This window comes from Passer montanus, unplaced genomic scaffold, assembly GCF_014805655.1.
Source record: "Passer montanus isolate IOZ18808 unplaced genomic scaffold, ASM1480565v1 scaffold586, whole genome shotgun sequence".
NCBI lineage: Eukaryota > Metazoa > Chordata > Aves > Passeriformes > Passeridae > Passer > Passer montanus.
This window is the reverse complement of record NW_024370882.1, coordinates 1-12,890: the sequence shown is the minus strand read 5'-3', so window position 1 is coordinate 12,890 and position 12,890 is coordinate 1. Positions and strand designations below refer to the sequence as shown.

Below are 12,890 nucleotides of genomic sequence, written 5' to 3'. Positions count from 1 at the left end.
GATGCCTCAGGTTTTAGCTTTTATATTTTTTAGATTCTGTACTGCTTCAGTGTGTACTTTGGAGCTTCATACTGAGGGATAGTAAGCTCTCTTCACAGAGCAGGTAGACAAAACAATTCCTTCTCTCACTGAGGACCAAGGACAACCAATCCAAATCTCAGGTCCAAGACCATAAACAACAGTGGACTGAAGAGAAAAAAATAAGGTGGGACTTCATAAGCTAAAGCTGTAACTGGACAATTAACTCCAATATGCAAATGGACCAGAACTTATAAAAGTGTGAGACCCTGTGACTGGTCCTGCATTTTGTGACCATTTTGGGTTCATCTTGGGTGTAACCCAGGCTGGAGTCTTGTGCTGCCCAAGGTGTATCCATTAAAGCTTCTAATAAAGCCCTACTTTATTCTTTAACTCTGTTTAGTCTCTGTTCTAGGTCAGCCTTAATAAGGTATCAAACCCAAACATGCGCGATAGAGGATGGGTGATGAGGGGATTGAGAGCAGCCCCAAGGAGGAGGACTTCAGGTGTTGGATGCAGAATTGGATGTGCTCCAGCCATGTGCACTCATTGACCAGAAATTCCTGCTGTGTCCTTGGCTCATTCCCACAGTGTGGGAAGCACAAGAGAGTGAGAGGATCTCATCCTCTGTTCTCCTGTACTAAAATCAGAGTTCTGTGTTGAACTCTGAGCTCATAAATACAAGGAAGATGTGGACCTGCTTGAGCGGATGGAGGCCTGGAAGATGATGAGGGTCAGCCAGGTTGATGTCCAGCCAAAAGGAACACACATCCTGGAGGGTGATGAGGGGCTTGTGTCAGAGGCAGGGATAGATCTCCATTAGTGTATCCAAGCCTGTGATTCACTAGCTGAAGGTTTGATGGAATCCTCTGGAAGTGCTAAGTGGGTAGTGGAACTGGGGAAGTAAGATGTGACAGAGGTCTTGGAGCAATTTTTCACCCACCCCAGGGGTCTCTACAATGCTGGTACAGTTCTGAGAAGGGATTGGAAGAGTCTTGGGAGAAGAAAGAAGGACTCCCCTGAAGTTATGATGCAGAAAAATTTTATTGAGGTAGAACAGTGAAAACTCAGGAGCAGCCAGTGGGAGGGAGATGGTCCGAGGTGCAAGCAGGACGACCATCAGCCAATCTGCTTTGCTTGCAGGAGGCTGGGCCAGACCTTCTGCCTTGCAGAGGGAGCAGCCCAGCAGAGGTGTCTCATGGTCTCTGGCTTGGGAGAAGGGGTTTGCAGCAGAAGAAAGTGCACATAGACAAAGGGGTGATGCAGAGCAGGGAATAGAGGAAGAGGAGGAGGGAGACGGGCCAGGTTTGCAGGCAGCCTGGGCTGGCCCCTTGGCTACTGCATTGCTTGGTGCTCTGAGAGCAGGAGCTGGCGGAGCTGGGCCTGTTTGAGAGCCTTGGCCCAGAGAAGCATCCTCAATGCCTGAGATGTGTTCCAGAGAGTGGCCATCAGGAGTGGGGCTGAGGGCATTTAGCAGATGTAGCCATAGCCCCTTCTGCCATAGCAGCCAAGGCCTGCCAGCCCATAGCCAAATCCATGGCCATAGCCAAGGCCTAAGCCACCAAATCCACCAGAGATGGGCTGTCCCTGGGCACTGAGCTCAGCGCCCACAGCAGCGGAGGAGGTGGATCCGACGGCGGTGCTCTGGGGGAAGGAGGTCATGATGGGTCCTGGCAGGGTGACCAGCACAGGGGCAGGGTCGATGATGACGCGGGAATCCTGGCATTGCAGGGCACAGGGCTCGTTGCAGCTGTTGGCCAGCGGGGTGGGTCCGCAGGGTCGGCAGCGATCGTAGCAAGCCATGGGTGTGGTGTGGAGGGTGCCTGGAAGAGAGGGGATGAGGAAGGGTAGAGGTGTAGGGCTGTGAGGGGCTGGGAGGCGAGGGAGTGTGGAGGCTGTTGTGGAGTTGTGGGGAGGCATGAGGGCTGATGAAGGTGGGGCTGAGCGTGCTGGAAGAGAGGGGAAAGAGGTGCAGGAGCAGGAGGGTTGGGGACTTGAGTCTCACCTGGTTGTCAGCAGAACAGGAGGAGAAGGAGTCAGGAGGAGCTTGTGAGTATGAGAGGTTCTGGGCCACCTTTTATGCTGGTTCTGGGTGGGTGGGACAGCCCACCATGTCCCATGGCCTTGGGGCATTCACTAGCCAACAGGTCTTGCCTGGCCTGGTGAGTCATGAGGTGTGGAGTGTTTTCTTTCCCAGAACTCTGCAGTGTCATGTCCAGCTCTTGAGGCCATGTCCATCTGAGCTTGGCGGCAGCTTTCAGAGATGGTATTTGGGTGGATTTGATTGTGAGATGTGTGTCCAGGAAGGCTGAATAAACAACCAGAACCCAGCAGAAATGCAAGTCATCAGTGTGGTCATTTTGTAGGCCTCATGTTCTGTGGTTTGTGGGTGCCCTGTGAAGACTGGGCTCCTCTTCTGTGCCTCTGGATGTCCATCAATCATTGTGTTGCACTCAGGAGTGTCGAGGAAGCTTCTGATATCCTGAGGAGGTCACCGAGCCATATCTTGGAAAGGTTCTGGTGCCTGGGAGCTGCTTCTGATTTCTGAAATAGAGTTTATTCCCTTGTGTCTTCTAAGTGAGAATGAGGGAGAATCTGGAAAATGAGAGGCTGTTTAGGCTGAACGTGTTCCATTGTTATGGTCCATTTGGATTTCTGAAATTTACTCAACCATGTACTCTGTCAATTAAAGTATATTCCTTGGCCTCATTCAGAAATTCTATAAATAACAACAAACCAGGCTAGATCCCTTCTTTCCCAAACTGATCTGTGACATCAATTCACTTATTCCACATTCAAGCCACAAGGTGTCATAACTTATAATCATAAGTCTTATTATTTTGTTCCTGTAAGCAAAACCCAATAATTAGTAATGGACATGCAGCAAGCTCCTCTTTCCTTCTTTGCATGGTTTGGTTGTTCCTTTGTGGAATTGTGCAATTTCATGTTCTGCTCCTGAGGCCATCTCCACCCGACCTTGGTGATACTTTTTAGCTGCGAGAATTAGAGACCAAGGCGTTGTTGTTGATGGTGCATGCCAGGACATGTAAAAGATTCAAGCAAAGCTTACAAGCATTGGGGTGTCTCAGTGAGGTCATTCCATGGCATATTGACAATGTGTCCCATTTTGCATTCTTGCCTGCTGCCTGGAAGAACTTCCAGCTCTCTCAGCTTCTTCTCATCTTAAGGATCCTCCACTCCTATCAGTGTCATGGTAGACCTGCCTTGCTCTTGGTCAACCATGTTCATGTCCCTGCAGCCTCACCTGTGTGGGGGAACAGGAGGGTCAACTCCCTCAACCTGCTTTATTTCTTTATTTCTCAGTTCCTAATCCTGTCCTGGTAACTGCTGGAGTTTTTTACTATAAAAGGTACATGGTCACCTCAAGATCCATTTATGCTCCACCAGGAACAGAAGGCCCTTCCCTCTTATGATGATTTGGTAGCCAAGGGAAGGGTTCTTTATTTCTCAGTTCCTAATCCTGTCCTGGTAACTGCTGGAGTTTTTTTTTTTAATGGATCTTGATGACCTCAAGATCCATTTATGTTCCACCAGGAACAGAAGGTCCTTCCATCTTAGAATGATTTGGTAGCCAAGGGAAGGACAACTGCTGTCATCCTGATCTTCTGTCAGGGCTTTCACACAGTCACACCTAACATCTTTATCTCTGAACTGCAGACATGTGGGTTTCAAAGAGGTCTAATGAATGGATGAGGAACCGAGAGTGATGGTCAATGGCTCTCTGTACAGGTAGAGGCCAGTGATGAGGCCTCCAGGCCTCTGCCTTGGACTGGTGGTTTTGAAAATCTTTATCAAGGAGACAAGCAGTGAGATTGAGACCACCCCCAGCATGTTTGCAGTTGCCACAAAACTGAGTGTTGCAGCTGACACAAGAACATGGAGGGATCCCATCAGGAGGGACACTGGGAATGTTGAGAACAAAAAAAACTCTTGTGGTTCAACAACTCCAAGTTCAAGGCCCTGCACACAGGTTGGGACAGTCCCAGACACGAGCACAGCTTTGGAGAGGGAATCATTAAGGGCATTTCCACCAGAGAATGACCTGAGGGTTCTGGTGGACCAAAATCTTAAAAGGAAACAGCAATGTGTATTTTCAGCCCAAGCCACCAGCCATTTCCTGGGCTGCATAGAAACAAGTGTGGCCAGCAGGAATAGCTGATCGTTAATTTGAGATGTGAGAATGTCATTATTGTCACCAATAGGTGACAAAAAAGGGACCAAAATAAGGACACCAATAGAGACCAAAAGGTTCAAGAGATGGGTATGCATCCTTACAGCAAAAGAACTTTTGGAAAAGGGTTTCTAGCAGGTTAATACTTCCTGTCTCCTCAGAGATAAGGATATCTGATTTAGGGTGATGTGCTTCAGAGTGGAAGACAGCATGAACTAAGTGAAGCAAGAACAGTGCAGGAACAGCAAGAGGTTGAGGGGAGCAAAGAATCCTTGTGATTAGAAATGGGAGACGTACAAGGTTTATTTTTGTGAGAAGGGAAGAATGGACAAAGGAGAAGTTGGGAGTGTTCCATGGCATGACCTCACTCATAACACCCCAATTCTTGTAGACTTTGTTGTTGTCTTCTGTGTGCCTGACACAAACCAATAATACCATATAACCTATACCAATACCAATACTTTGACCTCTACAACTCCAATTAAAAACTGCTGCCAAGGTCAGATGGACACAGCCTGTAGAGAAGGACATAGAATCACAGAATTCCACAAAAACATGCCAGCACCATGACAGAGGAGGAAACAGGATCACAATGACCATCCAGTAGCAATTGTTGTTTTTTTTCTAAAAGGAGCAAAATATTACAACTGACAGGATACTAGTTATGAAACCATAGGGCTTGAATGCAGAATAAGCAAAGTCACATCAGAGACCAGCCTGGGCAAAACCTGATCAAGCATCGTTGGTTACTTGTTCATTTGATTACTTAAAGAGGTAAAGAAATACACTTTAAATGACAGAGTACATTTCCATGTAAACTTGAGAAATCCAAATGGACCACAGCTTTGGAATAAGTTCAACTTATTGAGGCTTTAATTTCCAGCTCCTCTCTCTTGATCTTACACATGAAACAACTGCATGGGGTCCCTTTCATCCATCAGGAAGAGCTCCCAGGCACCAGAACCTTTCCAAGCTCTTGCAGAGTAACCTCCCCAGGACATCAGCACCTCCCTCAGCATTGCTGGGTGCAACACAATGACTGAAGGACATCCAGTGGGACAGAAGAGTCCCAGTCTTCACAAGACACCCCAAAACCACAGGACATGTAACACAAAATGACCTCACTGATGACATCGCATTTCTGCTGGGCTCTGGTTGTTTATTCAGCCCTCCCTGACTCACATGTAATAATCAAATCCAGTCACATATAAATGCAATGAAGTTGCTGCCAAGGTCAGATGAAAATGTCTTCAAGAGCAGGACATGGAATTACAGAATGGCATGAAGGAAAACACTCCCAACCTCATGACTCTCCAAGCTGGCCCAGGTGAGAGCTGCTGCCTCAAAAATGCCCCAAGGCCATGGGACAAGGCTGTCCTGCCCCTCCAGAACCTGCATAAAAGCCAGCCCAGAGCCTCTCTCCCTCACACACTTCTGAAGCCTTCTCCTCCTGCTGACAACCAGGTGAGTATCAAGGCCCTGACCCTCCTGGTCCTACACCCCTGGTCCCTCTCTTCCAGCATGCTCAGCCCCAGCCTCAGAAGCCCTCATGCCTCCCCACAGCCCTAAAACAGCCTCCTCATTCCCTTGCCTCCCAGCTCCTCACCCCTGTCCTGCCTCACTCCCCTCTCTCTTCCAGGGACCCTCCACACCACAGCCATGGCCTGCTACGATCGCTGCCGACCCTGCGGACCCACCCCACTGGCCAACAGCTGCAATGAGCCCTGTGCCCTGCAATGCCAGGATTCCCGTGTCATCATCGACCCTGCCCCTGTGCTGGTCACCCTGCCAGGACCCATCATGACCTCCTTCCCCCAGAGCACCGCCGTCGGATCCACCTCCTCCGCTGCCGTGGGTGCTGGGCTCAGTGCCCAGGGACAGCCCATCTCTGGTGGATTTGGGGGCTTTGGCTTCGGCTATGGCCGTGGATTTGGCTATGGGCTGGGAGGCCTGGGCTGCTATGGCAGAAGGGGTGGCTACATCTGCTAAGGGGCCAGCCCTGGCTACCTACAAATATGGCCCATCTGCTTCCTGTATCCCATTCCCTGCTCGGTATGGCCCTTTTGGATCTGTCCAGTCCGCTCTTGCCCTTCTCCCAAGCCAGAAACCATTGTGCCCCTCTGGTGGGCTGCTCCCACTGTGGGGCAGAATGTTCTTGATGCTCTGGAAAAAATGCCTGCTATCAAAAGACCTTGGCTGATGGTCACCCTACTTTCACCTCAGCCTGTTCTTTTCTACTGGATGCTCATGGCCTTTTACTCTTCATCCTCAATAAAGTTTTCCTGCATCATAACCTCATATGACTCCTTCTTTCTTTTCCCAATACTTTTCCTGTCTCACTCAGCACTAAGCCAGTGTTGTAGAGATCACTGGGTTTAAAAATGTACCAAGACCTCTTTGGGGATTTATTTCTCCAGTTCCAGCAGCCACTGGCATGCTTTGGTCTTCCAGTGCATCCCCCAAACCCTTCTTTTCTAGAACACAGTCCTGGATACACTAGTGCAGGTCTATCCCTGCTGCTGGCACAAGCCCCTCGGCATGGTGTGTTCACTTTGGGTGGACACCACTTGCTCCAGTCCCCCATCATCTCCTCAGCCCACTAAGAGATCTGCTCGAGCAGGTCCATGTCTTTCTTATCATAGGGGTTCTACAGTTAAACACACAATTCCAGTCTCTGTTTTTCAATTCCAGTGCCAGAGATGAGTAGAGGCTGTGAATCTCCAGCTCACCTGCCGCCTACACTGTGGGCATGAGCACGGGACACAGGGGGTTCTGGTCTGCGAGTGCACGTCGTCAGGGCATGTCCAATTTTCCATTCACTCATACCTCAAACCCTTCCTTTTGGGACTGCTCTCAATCCCCTCATGACCCAGCCTTTATCTTGCATGTTTGGGATTGCTCCAATCCAGGTGCAGCAAATTCTGCCCCACTGCTCTTCTCTAGGGATATTGGAAAACTCTTAATCTATAGGTTATTGGGGAAAAGGAAGACAAGACTGAGGTTTAGAAGACCCAGGGCACAGCCTTGAGGATGATCTATGGCTGGAGTTTGGGACGGCCGATTACCGCAGGGCGTTTTTTCTTTCCCACAGTTCTGCATTGTCATGTCCTGCTCTTGAGCCTGTGTCTATCTCACCTTGGCAGCAGATTTTATGAGTTGGTATTGGTTCCAGCATTGCTGGATGAGGGAAGAGGGACCAATAACATGTACATGGACCTGTGCACAGTATTTCTTCCTTTGCCAGGAAAGATCCTTTTCTCTAAGCTGGAGAGATGTGGGTGTTGGTTGGACCATTTGGTTAAGAAGAAAATGGGTGAGATGGTTGCACTGAAAGAGTTTTGAAAGAGTCGATGGTTCCATGTGTGTGTGGAGAACAGGGATGAGTGCTGCCCCTCACAGGCTCGTGTTCAACCACTATCACTTCACATCTTTGCAAGGGACATGGAGAGTGCAATTGTGTGTCCCATCGGCAAAAATGTGAATAACAGGTGAGTGGTGTGTTAGATTGTCTGGAAGGAGGGGATGGCATCCAGAGGGTCCTGGATAGGCTGGGGAGATGGAGTGGTGTGAAGCTTGTGCAGGTCAACAGGGCCAAGAGGAAGGTCCTGTACCTGGATTGGATCAATCTTAGCAATGAATGTTGGATGGGCAATAAGTTAATTCACAACATCCTTGAGGTAAAGGACTTGGGGTGTTGGTGGATGAAGAATCCATCCAGACATGTCCTGGCCACGTGAATGAGCTGAGCAGAAAACTCCATGTCCTGGGGTTATCCCCACAGTGAGGACAGCACATTCTACCCCTCGGCTGCACTCTGATGAGACCAGACTTGTGTGTTCCACTCTGAAGACACAAAAAAAAGGAAGATATGGACCTCCTCGAGCAGATCTGTAAATGGCCTTGAGAGATGATGAGAGTCTGGAGGAACTGGTGTCCAGCCAAAGTGACCAGCCAGGGAGGGCCTTGTGTCAGAGTCACGGGTAGACCTGCATTGGGGTATTCAGGAATGTGTTCAAGCAACTGAAACGTTGCTGTGGCACACTGGAAGAACAAAGTGTACCAGTGGGTAGTGGAATTGCGGAAGTAATTCCTAAAAGAGGTCTTGGAGCACTTTTTCAACAATCCCAATAGCCTCAACAACATTGGCTTAATCTCAGAGTGTCTAGGGAGAAGAAAGAAGAAGGAGTCTTGTGAGGTTATGATGCAGAAAAATTTATTGAGGTAGATCAGTGAAAACTCAGGAGCAGCCAGTGAGTGGGAATTGTCCTCAGGTGCAAGCAGGGCGACCATCAGCCAGGGCCCTTGGTTGCAGATGGTTTGGCCAGAGCATCAAAGCCTTCCTGCCCCACAGAGGAAGCAGTCAGGCAGAGGTGCCCAATGGTCTCTGGCTTGGGAGAAGGGGTGTGCAGCAGAGGAGCTGGACAGAGATGAAGGGGCCATGCAGAACACGGAGAGGCAGAAAAGCAGGAGGCAGATGGGCCATGTTTGCAGGCAGTCTAGGCTGGCCCTTTGGCTGCTGCCTTGCTTGATGTCCTGAGAGCAGAAGCTGGAAGAGCTGAGCCCCTTTGAGAGCCTTGGCCCAGAGAAGTGTCCTCAATGCCAGAGATGAGTTCCAGGGAGGGGGGCCTGGAAGAGAGGGGGATGAAGCAGGGTAGGGGTGTGGGGGTACGAGGGGCAAAGCATCAGAAGGGTGAAGGAGTGTGGAGGCTGTTGTAGGGCTGTGGGGAGGCGTGAGGGCTTCTGAGGCTGGGGCTGATCATGGTGATAGAGAGGGGCCATGGGAGCAGGAGCAAGAGGGACAGGAATTTGAGGCTCACCTGGTTGGTAGCAGGAGGAAGAGCAGAAGGCGTGAGGAGAAGTGTGTGAGGGAGAGAGGCTCTGGGCCGGCTTTTATGCTGGTCCTGGATGGGCGGGACAGCCTTGTCCCATGGCCTTGGGGCATTTTGCAGGCAGCATCTCTTGGCTGGCCAAGCCTGGTGACTCATAAGGTGGGTCATGTTTTCCTTCCTGATGTTCTGTGATTCCATTCCCTCCCCTTGAGGCCATGTCTGTCTCACCTTGGCAGCAACTTTTAATTGGAAGCAATTCAGGCCAAGGTTTTGGTCTTGTTTTGTCTGAGGAATGTAATAGATGCAAAAAAAGCCTACAGGAATTTGGCTGTTTTCTCCTGTCTTCAACTGACCCCTAGACATTACTGCTGGCCACACCTGTTTATATGCAGCCCAGGATATGGTTGTTTTTCTGGGCTAGAAATTCACATTGCTGTGTTATTTTGGTCCACCACAACCTGCAATTCCTCTCTGTGTAAGTGATCTCAAGGAGTTTTCTCCAAAGCTGTGCTTGTGTCTGGGACTGTCCCAACCTATGTGCAGGACCTTGGACTTGTTGAGCCCCAAGAGGTTCTTATGTTCTCAAGATTCCCAGTGTCCCTCTTGATGTGATTCCTCCATGTTCTTGTGCCAACTGCAACACTCAGCTTCTTGGCACCTTCAAACATGCTGGGTGGTCTTGATCTCACTGCTCATCTCCTTGATAAAGGCATTCAAAATCATCAGTCCAAGGCAGAGGCCTGGAGGCCTTGTCACTAGCCTCTACATGTATATAGAGCCACTGACCATCACTTTCTGGCTGTTCTTCATCCATTCATTAGACCAAATTTAAAGCCCACGTGTCTGCAGTTTAGACACAAGGGTGTTACGTGAGACTGAGTAAAAGGCCTGACAGAAGATGAGGATGACACCAGTTGCCTTGGGAACCAAAGCATTCAAGAAGAGAAGGTGCTTGTAGTCCTGCTGGAATTTAAGTGGATCATGAGGTGGACATGAACTCTTTGGAATAAAAATCTCCAGCAGTTACCAGGATAGGTAACACAGGAGAAGAAATAGAAGCAGGCTGAAGGAGTTGACCCTCCTGTCCCCTACCAGTGTTGGGGATTCAGGGTGGAACAAGGACATGGACATGGTTGGCCAACAGCAGTGCAGGGAGACCATGACATTGACAATACTGGAGTATCATCAAAATGAGGAGAAGCTGAAAGTTTTGGGAGTTTCTTGAGGTGGGAGGCAAGAATGCAAATGGGACATGATGTCAATATGCCATGACCTCACTCCCCAGTTCTCCTTAGCTTTGGTTGAATCTTCTACATGTTTTGATAGATGTCATCAAAAAAACCCACACTGGTCTCTAATTATCAAATTAAGAGCCGCTGTGAATGTCACATGGACACAAACAGAAAAAGAAGACATGACACTGCAGAACATCAGGAAAGAAAAACACTCCCGACCTCATGACTCAGCAGGCTGAGCAAGGCAAGACCTGCTGTCTAAGAAACACCCCAAGGCCATGGGATAAGGCTGTCCTGCCCCTCCAGGATCAGCATAAAAGCAAGCCCAGAGCCTCTCTCCATCATACCCTTCTCCTGAAGCTTTCTCCTCCTGCTCCTGCTGACAACCAGGTGAGTCTCATGCCCCTGACACTCCAGCCCTTGTACCCTTTAACCCCTCTCTTCCAGCACACTCAGACCCTGCCTCAGCAGCCCTCACGCCTCCCCATAGCCCCACAACAGCCTCCACCCTCCCTCACCTCCCAGCTCCTCACGCCTGCCCTGCCTCACTCCCCTCTCTTCCAGGCAGCCTCCACACCACACCCATGGCCTGCAACAGCCTCTGCCGTCCCTGCGGACCCACCCCGCTGGCCAACAGCTGCAACGAGCCCTGTGCCGTGCAATGCCAGGATTCCCGCATCATCATCAACCCTTCCCCTGTGCTGGTCACCCTGCCAGGATCCATCATGACCTCCTTCCCTCAGAACACTGCTGTCGGATCCACCTCCTCCGCTGCTCTGGGCACTGAGCTCAGTGCCCAGGGACAGCCCATCTCTGGTGGATTTGGTGGCTTTGGCTTTGGTTATGGCCGTGGATTTGGCTATGGTCTGGGAGGCCTGGGCTGCTATGGCAGAAGGGGCTATGGCTCCATCTGCTAAAGGCCCTCAGTACCACTCCTGACACCAACGACCCACTCCCTGGAACTTATCTCTGGCATTGAGGACACTTCTCTGGGCCAAGGCTCTCAAAGGGGCTCAGCTCTTCCAGCTTCTGCTCTCAGGGTACCAAGTAAGGAAACAGCCAAGGAGCCAGCCCAGACTGCCTGCAAACATGGCCCATCTGCCTCCTGCTTTTCTGCCTCTCCGTGTTCTGCATGGCCCCTTCATCTCTGTCCAGCTCCTCTGCTGCAAACCCCTTCTCCCAAGCCAGAGACCCTCGGGCACCTCTGCCTGGCTGCTTCCTCTGTGGGATAGGAAGGCTTTGATGCTCTGGCCAAACCATCTGCAACCAAGGGCCCTGGCTGATGGTCGCCCTGCTTGCACCTCAGGCCAATTCCCACTCACTGGCGACTCCTGAGTTTTCACTGATCTACCTCAATAAAGATTTTCTGCATCATAACCTCACAAGACTCCTTCTTTCTTCTCCCTGGACACTTTGAGATTAAGCCAATGTTGTTGAGGCTATTTTTTCGCGGGGGGGTCCCTATCTTTCTTTTTTTTTTTTTTTTTTTTTTATGTCCTCAGAGTGGAACACACAAGTCTGGTCTCACCAGAGTGCAACCGAGGGGTAGAATGTGCTCTCCTCACTGTGGGGATGACCCCAGGATATGGGGGATTTTTGATCAACTCATTCACATGGCCAGGACAAATCCAGTTCTTCATCCACCAACACCCCAAGTATCTCCTCAGGATGCTGTGAATTAACTCATTGCCCATCCAACATCCATTACTGAGATTGATCCAATTCAGGTGCAGGACCTTTCTCTTGGCCCTGTTGACCTTCACGAGCTTCATACCAGCCCATCTCCCCAGCCTGTCCAGGACCCTCTGGATGCCATCCTTTCCCTCAGACCATAAACCACACCACTCACCTTGGTGTCATCCCCTGTCTTGCAAGGGGACACTCAAACCCACTCCTTGTCCTTGACAAAAAGTTATAATGGTTCAAATATGAATCCCTGTCTTTCACTACTGATCCTTGTTCTCCACATGGGGACATGGAGCCCGTGACCACAACTTTTGAGTGAGACCATCCTGTCCATTCCTTATCCAGCCAGAGGTCCAACCATCAGCTCCAGCTTAGAGACAAGGATGTTGTCTGGCACAGGAACAAGTTTTGCACAAGTCCAGGTACAGGATACAGGCTCTCCCTCTCTTCATCCATCCATAGTGGAACCAATACCAACCCACTACAGCTGTGGCCAAGGACAGATGGACACGGCCTCAAGAGCAGAATGTGGAATTTCAGAGCTGTTTGAAGCAAAACATTCCCAACCTCATGACACACCAGGCTTTGCCAGGCAACAGCTTCTGCCTGCAAAATGTCCCAAAGTCACGGGCTAAGGCTGTCCCAAACCTTCACCCATGGATCATCCTCAAGGCCATAATCTTGATCTTTTCCAGCACAGTCTTTGCTTCCTTGTTCCCAGTAACCCAGAGATAAACAGAGTTCTCCGATATTATTAGAGCAGAGCAGAGGGGTAGAACCTGCTGCACTTGGATTGGAGCGCTCTGAAACATGCAGGAGACAGGATGTGTGATGAAAGGATTGAGAGCAGACCCAAGGAGGAACAATTGGGCTGTTGGTGGATGAAGAATTGAATGTTCCTCAGCCATGTGCACTCATTGACCAGAATCT

General features: G+C 50.1%; 3 protein-coding genes across 3 annotated transcripts; 2 read left to right on the top strand and 1 right to left on the bottom strand.

The window, feature by feature from the left end:
- Positions 1-1,488: 1,488 nt before the first annotated feature.
- On the bottom strand, positions 1,489-1,821 carry LOC120510519 (feather beta keratin-like). Its single transcript, XM_039726419.1, has one exon. It carries the CDS (start codon positions 1,819-1,821, stop codon positions 1,489-1,491), a length of 333 nt encoding a protein of 110 aa, XP_039582353.1.
- Positions 1,822-5,869: 4,048 nt separating this feature from the next.
- Positions 5,870-6,199, top strand: LOC120510518 (feather beta keratin-like). Its single transcript, XM_039726418.1, has one exon. It carries the CDS (start codon positions 5,870-5,872, stop codon positions 6,197-6,199), a length of 330 nt encoding a protein of 109 aa, XP_039582352.1.
- A 4,659-nt stretch (positions 6,200-10,858) lies between these two features.
- Positions 10,859-11,191, top strand: LOC120510517 (feather beta keratin-like). Its single transcript, XM_039726417.1, has one exon. The coding sequence runs from the start codon at positions 10,859-10,861 to the stop codon at positions 11,189-11,191; it is 333 nt and encodes a 110-aa protein (XP_039582351.1).
- Positions 11,192-12,890: the final 1,699 nt, after the last annotated feature.